Source organism: Oncorhynchus clarkii, chromosome 2 (genome assembly GCF_045791955.1).
Source record: "Oncorhynchus clarkii lewisi isolate Uvic-CL-2024 chromosome 2, UVic_Ocla_1.0, whole genome shotgun sequence".
Taxonomy (NCBI): Eukaryota; Metazoa; Chordata; class Actinopteri; order Salmoniformes; family Salmonidae; genus Oncorhynchus; species Oncorhynchus clarkii.
In genome coordinates, this window is record NC_092148.1 from 35,314,775 (window position 1) to 35,328,736 (window position 13,962).

Consider the following 13,962-nt stretch of genomic DNA (forward strand, 5'->3'; position numbering starts at 1 on the left):
TTCTATTACAGCATATTGGATGACTATCATTCATATTCCATTCACCCAGTTCAATGTAGCATCGATAGGTGTAGGCTACTACATGATACTCTAATTTTCCCTGTACCCATCATGAGGTTGCTAAAACCTAGCCAATGAATGAAAGTTTACAGCGTAGGTGCACACAGGTCGAGTGAAAAATTTGACACCGTGACACATGGACAGACACATTCAATACTGCCTTGCACAATCTTGCCTGCATCTAGCTGATCTAGGGTGTAATCATTAGTCCAACAGTTGCAAACATGACTTTCTATTTGACAATTTCAGGTATGTTTAGCCCTGTTTCGCTCTGTTTGCTACCGTTTAAGAAATGTTTTTCAACAGAATCGGTAGAATTAATACACCCCTGATCTCACACAAACACAGTTCACTTTTATAGCAGCCACGTTGTATTCCCTCTCGCATCTATGCGCTCTCCTCCTAACATTTTCCCTTCACTTGTGGACTTCAATGCACAACACATCAGCTGTATGTGACCAGGCAAAAAAAACTTTCCAAGCCAAACCATATCATAACTGCTACACACAGCCTAGATCATTGTCACCATATTAGCTAGTTAACATAGCTAATAGAACTAACACGTTAGTAAACCAGCTACAATAATGCGGTAACCTTACAGTGTACAGTCAGTAAACAGTTTAGCAGTAACACCGGCAGGCCCCGGTGGCAATAAATTAGTAAAACCAGAAGCGTAACTTGACTTTGAAGAGTTCCAGTGTTGTTGGATAGTCATAGCCACCTAGCTAACAGCATCCCTCTGTTTCAGCAGAGTGTTTGAATAGGCTAAACTAGCTAGCTGCATTTCCTAGCTAAGTAAGTGAAAAAAACAACAACCTCTTGTTTCTCCTTCGTCTTTTAAGAAATTAATTTGTTCAAAACTATTGTCTTTTCGCCAATCAAATCGAAGTGTATTGGTCACATACACATGGTTAGCAGATGTTATTGAGTGTAGCAAATGCTTGTGCTTCTAGTTCCGACAGTGCAGCAAAATCAACAAGTAATCTAACAATTCCACAACAACTACCTAATACACACAAATCTAAGTAAAGGGATGGAATAAGAATATGTAGATATAAATATATGGATGAGCAATGACCGCGCAGCATAGGCAAGATGCAATAGATGGTATAAAATACAGTATATACATATGGGATAAGTAATGCAAGATATGTAAACATCATTATTAAAGTGGCCTTAAAGTGACTAGTGATCCATTTGTTAGTGGCCAATGATTTGGCATTTGTGAGTCTGTGATGTCTGTTTAGCAGTCTGATGGCCTTGAGATAGAAACTATTTTCCAGTGTCTCAGTCCCAGCTTTGCTGTACCAGTACTGACCTCGCCTTCTGGATGGTAGCGGGGTGAACAGGCAGTGGCTCGGGTAGTTGATGTCCTTAATGATCTTTTTGGCCTTCCTGTGACATCGGATGCTGTAGGTGTACTGGAGGGCAGGTAGTTTGCCCCCGGTGATGGGTTGTGCCCGTCAGGTAGTCCAGAACCCAATCGCACAGGGCAGGGTGGAGACCCAGGGCTTCAAGCTTAATGAGGAGCTTGGAGGGTACTATGGTGTTGAATGCTGATGGGAGGGAGGGAGTCAACTACTCACAACATTTTGTGCACTGCAGTGCTAGCTACTGTTGCTGTAGCATATGCTTTCAGTACTAGATTAATTCTCTGATCCTTTGATTGGGTGGACATGTCAGTTCATGCTACAAGAGCTCTGATAGGCTGGAGGACATCCTCCAGAAGTTGGCATAATTACTGTGTAAGTCTATGGAAGGGGGTGAGAACCATGAGCCCCCTACTGTAGGTTTTGTATTGAAGTAAATGTAACCAGAGGAGGATGTCCTCCGACTACCCCATCTACTATAGACCGTTTTTGCAATTATTTGGTAGACAAATGGATATATTTTGTATAGTTGAATCTTAAAATGATAGCTTTTAAAATGTTTGACAATTACAAAAAAAATTATTAAATTCACTGAGGAGGATGTTCCCCTGAAGCAGACAATGGAGCAGACAGGGGGGCCAGGATTGGCGTAGAAGACTGGCAGGATCCTAGGGAGGACATCCCACTCCCGGATTTAGAAACCTGGCTCCAAGTGGCTCTCTTTACAGACACGCCAGAGATAGATAAGACATAGAAGAAGTACAGTATTAAAACACACAATAAAACACACTAGCTGACCACAGCGAAGAAGAGACACTTTGTAGAGTAGACCAAGCTTTGATGTAGAGTGTGTGCGTGATAAATCACATACAGGGGCCCTCTGAACCCAGGCCTCAGTCAAAGGGCTGCAGTGCTAGCGTAGTTACTCAATCCCTCTTTCTCTCTGTCTCAATCTGGCCGTCACCGAAACAACTTTCATAACAAGCCAGCTTGGATGGCAATAAAATGGACTAACTATAGCGAAATATTTCAAGGATGGAATGGCAGTAAATGAAGCCGTGTGTATTACGGGGCTGCGCCGAGCAACACAATGAGGAATGGGGAGGGATGTGAACTGGACTTGGGGATGGTAACCAAACCTTACTTCACCTTTCCCATCATCCTGGTTCCTCCTTTCTGTTGATCCAACCTTTGGTGAAAGGGTGTGGTGTTTTTTAGCCAAAAACCAGGCCTGATAAAAATCCAGCCAGCAGCAGTGGCATTTGAAACTCTAGTAAAGGAGTATGATAGGCCGATAAGGTTTGACCTGTGGTATTTGCACACAAAAAAAGAAAACCGGCGCACTTTTCTGACCAAAGGAACAATTTTCTATGAACAGTTTTGGGAGAGTGGATTAATTCTACCAATAACCTTCAGCAAACTACTTCCACATTTTTGTCCAGAAGTTTAATTTGAGCTGTTACCTACGGCAATGAGGTAATTTAGGGATCTAAGCATTACCAGTTAGTCTTGACTTTGTTTCCCCATAATAGCCCTTGTGAGGAGTGAAAAGTGGCAACAAAAATGGAATTCAAACCAACAAGGGTGATACGGCCAACAACTTTTGGTTTGGTGAGGGTCAGTGGTATCATCACCCCCCCGCCCCCTTCCTTTTGCCCTCAACAGCTTCAATTCCTTGGAGCATGGACTGTACAATTGTCAAAAACGTTCTACATGCTGGCCCATGTTGACTCCCAATGCGTTCCACAGTTGTGTCACGTTGGCTGGCTGTCCTTTGGGTAGTGGATCATTCTTGATACACACAGGAAACCTTTGAGTGTGTAAAACCCAGCAGCGTTGCAGATCTTGACACAAACCGGTGCGCCTGGCACCTACTACCATACTCCGTTCGAAGGCACTTAAATCTTTTGTCTTGCTTATTCACCCTCTGAATGGCACACATACACAATCCGTATCTCAATTGTCTCAAGGTGTAAAAATCATTCTTTAACCTATCTCCTCCACTTCATCTACACTGATTTGAAGTGGATTTAACAAGTAACATCAATAAGGGATCATGGCTTTCACCTGGTCAGTCTATGCCATGGAAAGAGCTGTTCTTAATGTTATGTACACTCAGTGTATATTTGCTGATGCTATCTGAACTGACAGAGGCTGCACTCCTCATTGCTCTTTTGGAATCAACGACACATGGTTCACATTATAGGGGGCTGAGGCTTACAGTGATAAGCGTGTGTGTGTGTGTGTGTGTGTGTGTGTGTGCCAATATCACTTCATTCTTCCTTACTACTTTAGTTTTTCCACTGTTTTCTTTTTTCTTTTAAAAGAGGACACAAGCTGCCTCCTGTGTGAGAATGTGTGTGTGTGTGCTATCTGTCCATTTTACTGTGGATTTAACTTTTAAGGGGACAACGTTGCCCAGAAATAGCATTTGAGAGTGGTTATTAAAAACCATAAATTGCTTGAGCTGGAACCAGTACTGCAGGGGTTGTTGAGTGCTTAAGGGCACAAAGGAAAGGCCTCGTAGGAGCAGGGGTCTCCCACATTTAGACCACACATCTATCTTCCTGTCTTACGCACTCTTTGTCAAACACACATGTGCATGGACACACACTCTCTCTCTCTCTCTCTCACACACTCTCTCTCTCTCTCTCTCACACACACACACACACACACACACACACACACACACACACACACACACACACACACACAAACACACTCTTTCTCTCTCTCACACACACAAACACACTCTTTCTCTCTCTCACACTCTCACTCTCACTCACACACACACACACACACACACTGTACAGTACACACAAATACTTCCCTTTTTCTCTCTCCCAATTCGTTTGAATGTAAATCCAAACACCAAATCATGTCTCACTTTCTCCACCATGTAATTTTTTTTAGTTCCACACCAAAGAGATCATAATCATAGTTGCAAATCTTACTTATGTCACACAGTTCTATCCATTATCATCCAGTGGCTAGGACAGTCAGTGTGTGATGGATTTGCAGTGTGGTTGTGGGGGAATGGGCTTTGCTGAATCTGAGGGATAGAGGCCTTGTGAACTCTAACCCAGTCTTTATGAATAAGTAGTGGTCTAAAATGCAGGAGTAAATGGAATCTAACCAGTCCAAACACTCTCTCTGTCTCTGCATAGCGTGCCTCACAGTATGATGTCTGCTCCTACAGTATGTGTGACATACCCAGCTGCCGCAGATGGAAAAAGCAGTTCTCCTCCACCCCTGGGTCTGTGTGAAATCTTTACCACTATATACTGTACGAACTGACTCTAACCTTCCCTCCCTCTCCCCCTCTTTTCTAGGAGCTGCTGAAGGACCCTCTATACATTGGGCTGAGACACAAGAGGATTCGAGGCCAGGCCTATGATGACCTGCTGGAGGAGTTTATGAAGGCAGTTTCGGACAGGTACAGTAGAACTATTTTCACACTACTTAGCCGAGCTAAGCCCGAGATGTACTGGGCTAGTCTGGTTACACATCCACCATAGGCAATGGAACCAAGCTGGAAAGGACTGCATGCAAAAATATCTGAGCCAGCACAGTATGGTTCCGGTTCACCCTATAGTGAAAATGAGGTACTGTATATGACTACTGCCCAAGAATCACACCTCAACACTTCTGCCTTGTACTCTATTTTATCTAAGGTTCAAGACAGTGACTCTGAAAGGGTTTATGCACTAATGCCCTTATCAGCCTAGGAACTGAATATGAAGAGTTTTTTTCCCAAAACGCATTATCCACCAATTTTTCTGATTTGTGTTTTTTCATTAAAAACAAAATTGGACGCTATATATTCATTGTTTAGCTGGAATGGAATGTTCGTATCCTGTATATTTGACTGTGAAATGTGTTTGTCTCCACTAGCTATCTTAAGATGAGTGTACTTACTGTAAATCACTCTGGATAAAAGCATCTGCTAAATGGCTGAAATGTCAAATGCACATGTTTTGCATACATATCTCCTATCAGTGTTTGGAATTATTTTCTAAAAAAATATATATATATTGATGTCACATGTACAGTTGAAGTCGGAAGTTTACATACACCTTAGCCAAGTACATTTAAACTCAGTTCTTCACAATTCCTGGCATTTAATCCTAGTAAAAATTCCTTGATTTAGGTCAGTTAGGATTACCACTTTATTTGAAGAATGTAAAATGTCAGAATAATAGTAGAGAGAATGATTTATTTCAGCTTTTACTTCTTTCATCACATTCCCAGTGGGTCAGAAGTTTACATACACTCAATTAGTATTTGGCAGCAATGCCTTAAAATTGTTTAACTTGGGTCAAACTTTTCAGGTAGCCTTCCACAAGCTTTCCACAATAAATTGGGTGAATTTTGGACCATTCCTCCTGACAGAGCTGGTGTAACTGAGTCAGGTTTGTAGGCCTCCTTGCTCGCACACGCTTTTTCAGTTCTGCCCACACATTTTCTATAGGATTGAGGTGAGGGCTTTGTGATGGCTACTCCAATATCTTTATTTTGTTGTCCTTAAGCCATGTTGCCACAACTTTGGAAGTATGCTTGGGGTCATTGTCCATTTGGAAGACCCATTTGCGACCAAGCTTTAACTTCCTGACTGATGTCTTGAGATGTTGCTTCAATATATACACATAATTTTCTGTCCTCATGATGCCATCTATTTTGTGAAGTGCACCAGTCCCTCTTGCAGCAAAGCACCCCCACAACATGTTGCCACCCCCATGCTTCACGGTTGGGATGGTGTTCTTTGGCTTGCAAGCCTCTCCCTTTTTCCTCCAAACTTAACAATGGTCATTATGGCCAAACAGTTTTATTTTTGTTTCATCAGACCAGAGGACATTTCTCCAAAAAGTACGATCTTTGTCCCCATGTACAGTTGCAAATCGTAGTCTGTCTTTTTTATGGCTGATTTGGAGCTGTGGCTTCTTCCTTGCTGAGCGGCCTTTCAAGTTATGTTGATATAGGACTTGTTTTACTGTGGATATAGGTACTTTTGTACCTGTTTCCTCCAGCATCTTCACAAGGTCCTTTGCTGTTGTTCTGGGATTGATTTGCACTTTTCGCATCAAAGTACGTTCATCTCTAGGAGACAGAGCGGTATGACAGCTGCATAGTCCCATGGTGTCTATACTTGCGTACTATTGTTTGTTCAGATGAACGTGGTACTTTCAGGCGTTTGGAAATTGCTCCCAAGGATGAACCAGACTTGTGGAGGTCTACCCTTTTTTTCTGAGGTCTTTGCTTATTTATTTTGATTTTCCCATGTCAAGCAAAGAGGCACTGAGTTTGAAGGTAGGCCTTGAGATACATCCACATGTACACCTCCAATTGACTCAAATTATGTAATTAGCCAATCAGAAGCTTCTAAAGCCATGACATCCTTTTCTGAAATTTTCCAAGCTGTTTAAAGGTACAGTCAACTTTGTGTATGTAAACTTCTGACCCACTGGAATTGTGGTACAGTGAATTATAAGTAAAATAATCTGTCTGTAAACAATTGTTGGAAAAATGACTTTTCATGCACATAGTAGATGTCTTAAGCAACTTGCCAAAACTACAGTTTGTTAACAGGAAATGTGTGGAGTGGTTGAAAAACGGGTTTTAATGACTCCAACCTAAGTGTATGGAAACTTCAGACTTCAACTGTATATGATACGGATAGTCATGAATGAATTGTGAATAATGATGATTGAGAAAGTTGGAGTCATAAATATCATACCTCCAAGACATGCTGACCTCTCACCATTACCAAAAAGGGGAGGTTAGCATTTTTGGTAGGTATGATATTTATGCCTCTAACTTTCTCTCTCATCGTTATTCACAATTCATTCATGATTATCTGTAATCATGGTAACATCCACATTATTGTAGAAGTGTTTAGAAACATATTGTATTCTTATTTCCTATAAAAGTGATTCCAAAATTATACAATACATTATTTACCATGAATGTCTATTGGGCCCTTATTGCAGGCACTTTTCTGATATTGTTTACGATAAGTAGCCTATAATAGAAAAAATGTGAAGTTTGAAATGAAATAAGTTTGCTAAAATGGGTGATTGTTAATGGGACAGTTGATGGTTCAACCATCAAACTAGTAGTAGTAGGATAATAAAATAAAAACTGGTGCACATTAATGTTAGAAACGTATCTTTCTATTCATCGTTATCGCATCAATTCAGTCAATTTATCGCGATATGGATATTTGTCCATACCGCCCAGCTTTAGTCAGCATACTGTTCTAAGCCTATGTGTCTATGTCGTCATACTGTAGTTTATATTACACATCAGACGAAAGAGCACAGACTCATTCTCAAGCTCACCTCGTGCTGATGTTGTTACATGGTGTGGGTCTACTGAGCTTATACAGAATATCTGAGCCTTCAGTTTACACTGGTTGGAATGTGAGGGTGTATGTGCCTCTGGTTTGTGGGTAGAGGCCGTTTCTGAGTGCTGACTTAAGTGGTCAGATATCCGACCACACTACCCCCTGCAATAAATTTCCCTTCACTCTCTTTCTCACACACACACACACACACACACACACACACACACACACACACACACACACACACACAAACTGCAGCCTAGTGATGTAACCAATCTAGCCCTTTCAAACCCCAGTCTCCAGTGCTTTCAGTGCTTGACATGGCAGGAAAGGTTTGGTTAGAGATGGACTCGCTAGACTTATATGCGTAACTGGATATAGGGCTGTTTGGTATTTGATATTTTTCTACATTAGGTTTGTACACTCATATTGGATATTTTGTCACTTTGTGGGGATGGGTAAATGACTGTATAAATAAGGGGATGGATACGGAGAGGCCTATACTTTCCCCTAGGGCTTGGAGTGTGTCCAGTCCAGATCTGTCTCTATAGTGGCTGATGTTTTGGCTTCGGTGACACAGAGCTGTCCCTGACAACCCCTGGTCACATGTGGCCTTGCTTAATGTCAGACCAGTTCAGCTCTGCAGAGACCAGGGTCTGGGGCCCCTCCAACTGGCAGGGGAAAGCCATGACTCCTTAATAACCGGGTGGCTTGACAACTCCAGGGAATGGCAGAGCTTTTCCCCCGAAAGAGCCGGATTGGTGGAGAACAAATGATTATTGGGTTGGAAACTGAGTGAATGAATGATTATAGTCTGGGAGAGAAAGAGAGAGAGCTCTTAGTCGGGCAAAGGCACTTATTTGGTGCCGCTTCATATTCTGAAGCAAAATTTTTTTTTATGCTCACACTGCCTCATATAATTATATATCTTTGCTCATCAAAGGCCATGCAAGCATTTGTCATTTAAAAAATATATATATATATTTCACTTTTGGTTAACCAGGTGGGCCAGTTGAGAACAAGTTCTCATTTACAACTGCAACCTGGCCAAGATAAAGCAAAGCAGTGCAACACAAACAACAACACAGAGTTACACATGGGATAAACAAACGTACAGTCAAACGTACACAATAGAAAAAATATATTTACAGTGTGTTCAAATGAGGTAAGATTAGGGAGGTAGGGCAATAAATAGGCCGTAGTGGCGAAGTATTTAGCAATTAAACACTGGAGTGATAGGTGTGCAGAAGATGAATGTGAAAGTGAGATACTGGGGTGCAAAGGAGCAAAAAGATTTTAAAAAATAACAATATGGGGATGAGGTAGTTGGATGGGCTATTTACAGATGGGCTATGTACAGGTGCAATGATCTGTGAGCTGCTCTGACAGCTGATGTTTAAAGTTAGTGAGGGAGATATGAGTCTCCAGCTTCAGTGATTCTTGAAATTCGTTCCAGTCATTGGCAGCAGAGAACTGGAAAGAAAGGCGGATAAAGGAGGAATAGGCTTTGGGGGTGACCAGTGAAATATACCTGCGGGAACGCGTGCTACGGGTGGGTGCTGCTATGGTGACCAGTGAGCTGAGATAAGGTGGGGCTTTACCTAGCAAAGATGTATAGATGACCTGGAGCCAATGGGTTTGGCGACGAATATGAAGCGAGGGCCAGCCAACGAGAGCATACAGGTTGCAGTGGTGGGTAGTATATGGGGCTTTGGTGACAAAACGGATGGCACTGTGATAGACTGCATCTAATTTGTTGAGTAAAGTGTTGGAGGCTATTTTGTAAATGACATTGCCAAAGTCAAGGATCGGTAGGATGGTCAGTTTTACGAGGGAATGTTTGGCAGCATGAGTGAAGGAGGCTTTGTTGTGAAATAGGAAGCCGATTCTAGATTAAATTTTTGATTGGAGATGCTTAATGTGAGTCTGGAAGGAGAGTTTACAGTCTAACCAGACACCTAGGTATTTGTAATTGTCCACATATTCTAAGTCAGAACCGTCCAGAATAGTGATGCTGGACGGGCAGGCAGGTGCAGGCAGCGATCGGTTGAAGAGCATGCGTTTAGTTTTACTTGCATTTAAGAGCAGTTGGAGGCCACGGAAGGAGAGTTGTAATGCATTGAAGCTCATCTGGAGGTTAGTTAACACAGTGTCCAAGGAAGGGCCAGAGGTATACAGAATGGTGTCGTCTGCATAGAGGTGGATCAGATAATCATCAGCAGCAAGAGCGACATCACTGATGTATACAGAGAGAAGAGTCGGCCCAAGAATTGAACCCTGTGGCACCCCCATAGAGACTGCCAGAGGTCCGGACAACAGCCCCTCTGATTTGACACACTGAACTCTGTCTGAGAAGTAGTTGGTGAACCAGGCGAGGCAGTGATTTGAGAAACCAAGGCTGTTGAGTCTGCCGATAAGATTTAAAGCCAAGTTCTTGTCCAAGGTGGCTCCTGTGAAACAGTACATGTGTCCCCCTCTCCTTTAGTCGCTGGCCAGACTATTGGAAAAGGATACAGATGGAAACACTCCGATCAGTCAACAATGTTTTAAACCAGTGGAACCAAGGCCCACCAAGAGTCTAGACACTGTTCAAGTCTTTAGTCTTTTGGATGAAGAGCCCTCTCAAACTAGCAAGACCATTTTCAAATGCTAAACAGGATAACTTTCCTTTTCAATCCAATTGGTTCTGTGAGAGTTGGCCTCTCATCCGGTTTGCATGAATTGAGGGTCGGTGCAGGGGGCAGCACACAGGGCATTTCAATGCCTGAAACATTTTTGACTTCTGCCCCTCTGTGCCTCTCGACCATTTCCCCCACGTTTTTGTCCCCATGTCAAATAATTTAATGAGCAAAGATTCCCTCTTTTGAACCCAACAACTCTGTCGTCCGTCTTTGTCTGTCCATCGTCATGGTTATGGGGCCAGCTTTTGGTTAGACCTCTTTGGTACATGGGGTTAGGGGATATCGGACAAACAGACGGATGTAGGGGGAGAAGGAATGCAGACTGTGTTTCCGTCTTTAATAATGGAGAGGGGATTTTGGGAAATAATGTGTGTCGCTGAGAGATGTTTGCTCTCTGGAGGAGAGAAGGAAAGAGGGAGGCGAGACGCTGGGGCTTTATTAAGAAGGCTTAGTTCTCAGCCTCTCTGGCCTTCCAGGCCCCTCGGCTCAGCCCCCCAGGGACACAGAAAGAACAGGCAGCCAATGTGGATGCACACACAGGGAGATGGAAACAAATATCGAGGTAACAGGGCCTGACCCTGGTGTGTGTGTGTGTGTGTGTGTGTGTGTGTGTGTGTGTGTGTGTGTGTGTGTGTGTGTGTGTGTGTGTGTGTGTGTGTGTGTGTGTGTGTGTGTGTGTGTGTGTGTGTGTGTGTGTGGGTGTGTGTGTTACAGGGTGTGTACTGTACTGCGTATGTACTGTACAGGTATATGTAAAGTTTAGGACAGTGTGTGTGAGTTATCCTGCTTGGACAGCTGTGTTTGGACAGAGTGCTCTTATCCATGAAATTCTTTATGGAGGCCAGCAGCTCCTTGGTATGCACACAGAGGAACAAGACCCACTTCATGCCTCCTCTTCTGTCGCCCCCTCAAACCTGGAAGTAGAAGACACTTCCGGAAAGATTCCAGGTACAAGTTTAGGTTTCTCCCAGCCTGGGATGAGAGAGGATTAAGTTTCCTCAAGGAGCTGGGGTCTTTAATTTGTCCTCTTTTATCCCACGCGCCAGTCCAGAACGTAACACCGCCGCGTCTGAGCGATCCGCCACATGGGAAATCTCCTGTCATCTCTCATAGCCATCTTGGATTTTTTTCAGACCAGTATCAAACATTTTAGTGTGTCAAATGGCTTTACACTCACTGTAGAGAAAGTTTGGCAGTTAGTGAGAAACCTCAGCGCCCCATCAAAAGGTGATAGTCTTAGCTTGCCAACACGGGAAACCACTTATTTCCTCCAGTAAGAATGTGTATTATCCACGTGAGCCGTAAATCCCAGAAGAATGAAAGTGTCAAAAAGAGGTCTGTGTTGTGCTGGCGACGTCCCCCAGATGGCTTTAGCAGTGCTAGGAAAGTATCACATTGATTGAGGCCTCAACTGTTCACTCCACCCCTTGTCCAGCCGCCAAAAGAGTAGCCGATATCAGTGAAAAGTGTGTGTGTGTAATAAACATCATGAAGCAACACTTGCTGTCGACAAAAAATTATATTACTCAACACAATTGCCTGTAGCACACATCATACCCCTATCTATGTTTATCTCAAAACAGCATTAGTTTTGGTCTGACACACAAACAGCGTGCACACACAAACCTTTGACTGCAAGAAATGCATTTTGATTTATAAGAGGAATTAAGAAAAAAGTATAGAAAAGATTAAACAAAATAAATGTAAGAACATAATCATAGGTCTCTGTATAAACCACCATATACAATATATACAGTACCAGTCAACAGTTTGGACACACCTACTCATTCAAGGGTTTGTTTTTTATTTTTACTATTACTACATTGTAGAATAATAGTGAAGACATCAACACTATGAAATAACACACAATATATTTTATATTTGAGATTATTTAAAGTAGCCACCCTTTACCTTGATGACAGCTTTACACACTCTTGGCATTCTCTCAACCAGCTTCACCTGGAATGCTTTTCCAGCATTCCCACATAGTAGTGGTTTCTTTGCAGCAATTCGACCATGAACGCCTGATTCCTCTGAACAGTTGATGTTGAGATATGCCTGTTACTTGAACTCTGAAGCATTTCTTTGGGCTGCAATTTCTGAGGCTGGTAACTCTAATGAATGTATTCACTGCAGCAGAGGTAACTCTGGGTCTTCCTTTCCTGTGGTGGTCCTCATGAGAGCCAGTTTAATCATAGCTCTTGATATTTTTTGCGAATGCACTTGAAGAAGCTTTCAAAGTAATTCAAATTTTCCGCATTGACTGACCTTCATGTCTTAAAGTAATGATGGACTGTCGTTTCTCTTTGCTTATTTGAGCTGTTCTTGCCATAATATGGACTTGGTCTTTTACCAAATAGGGATATCTTCTGTATACCACCCCTACCTTGTCACAACACAACTGATTGGCTCAAATGAATTAAGAAGCACACCTGGCACACAAGGCACACCTGTTAATTGAAATGCATTCCAGGTGACTACCTCATGAAGCTGGTTGAGAGAATGCCAAGAGTGTGCAAAGCTGTCATCAAGGCAAAGCGTTGCTACCTTGAAGAATCTAAAATATGTTTTGATTTGTTCAACACTTTTTTGGTTACTACATGATTCCATATGTGTTATTTCATAGTGTTGATGTACTCACTATTATTCTACAATGTAGAAAATAGTAAAAATAAGGAGAACCTTGAATGAGTAGGTGTTTCCAGACTTTTTGACTGGTACTGTATGTACAGTGAATTTGGAAAGTATTTCGATTCCTTCACTTTTTCCACATTTTGTTGCATTACAGCCTTATTATTAAATAAAAACATTTCCTAATTTATCTACACACAATACCCCATATTGAGAAAGCGAAAACATGTTTTTAGAAATGTTTGCAAATGTATTACAAATAAAAACCGATACCTTATTTACATAAGTATTCAGACCCTTTACTATGAGATTCTATATTGAGCTCCGGTGCATCCTGTTTCCATCCTTGAGATGTTTCTACAACTTTATTGGAGTCCACCTGTGGTAAATTCAATTGATTGGACATGATTGAGAAAGGCACACACCTGTGTATATAAGGTCCCACAGGTGACCATGCATGTCAGAGCAAAATCCAAGCCATGAGGTCGAAGGAATTGTCCATAGAGCTCAGAGACGGGATTGTGTCGAGGCACAAATCTGGGGATGGGTACCAAAATATTTCTGCAGCATTGAAGATCCCCCAAAACACATTGACCTCCATCATTTTTAAATGGAATAAGTTTGGAACCACCAAAACTCTTTCTAGAGCTGGCCGCCCAGCCAAACTAAGCAATCAGGGGAGAAGGGCCTTGGTCAGGGAGGTGACCAATAACCCTGGTCACTCTGACAGAGCTCCAGAGTTCCTCTGTGGAGATGGGAGAACCTTCCAGAAGGACAACCATTTCTGTAGCACTCCACCAATCAGGCCTTTATGGTAGTGTGGCCAGACGGAAGCCAGTCCTCAGTAAAAGACACATGACAGCCCGCTTGGAGTTTG

At 42.4% G+C, this 13,962-nt stretch overlaps 1 protein-coding gene across 1 annotated transcript in view; it reads left to right on the plus strand.

Moving 5' to 3' along the window:
* The window catches only part of LOC139367126 (NADP-dependent malic enzyme-like), a 150,595-nt gene that overhangs the window by 114,646 nt on the left and 21,987 nt on the right, over window positions 1-13,962 (plus strand). The window contains exon 6 of the mRNA XM_071105190.1: window positions 4,763-4,866. Within this exon, the coding sequence (XP_070961291.1) occupies window positions 4,763-4,866 (104 nt within the window). The remainder of the gene's footprint in view (window positions 1-4,762; window positions 4,867-13,962) is intronic.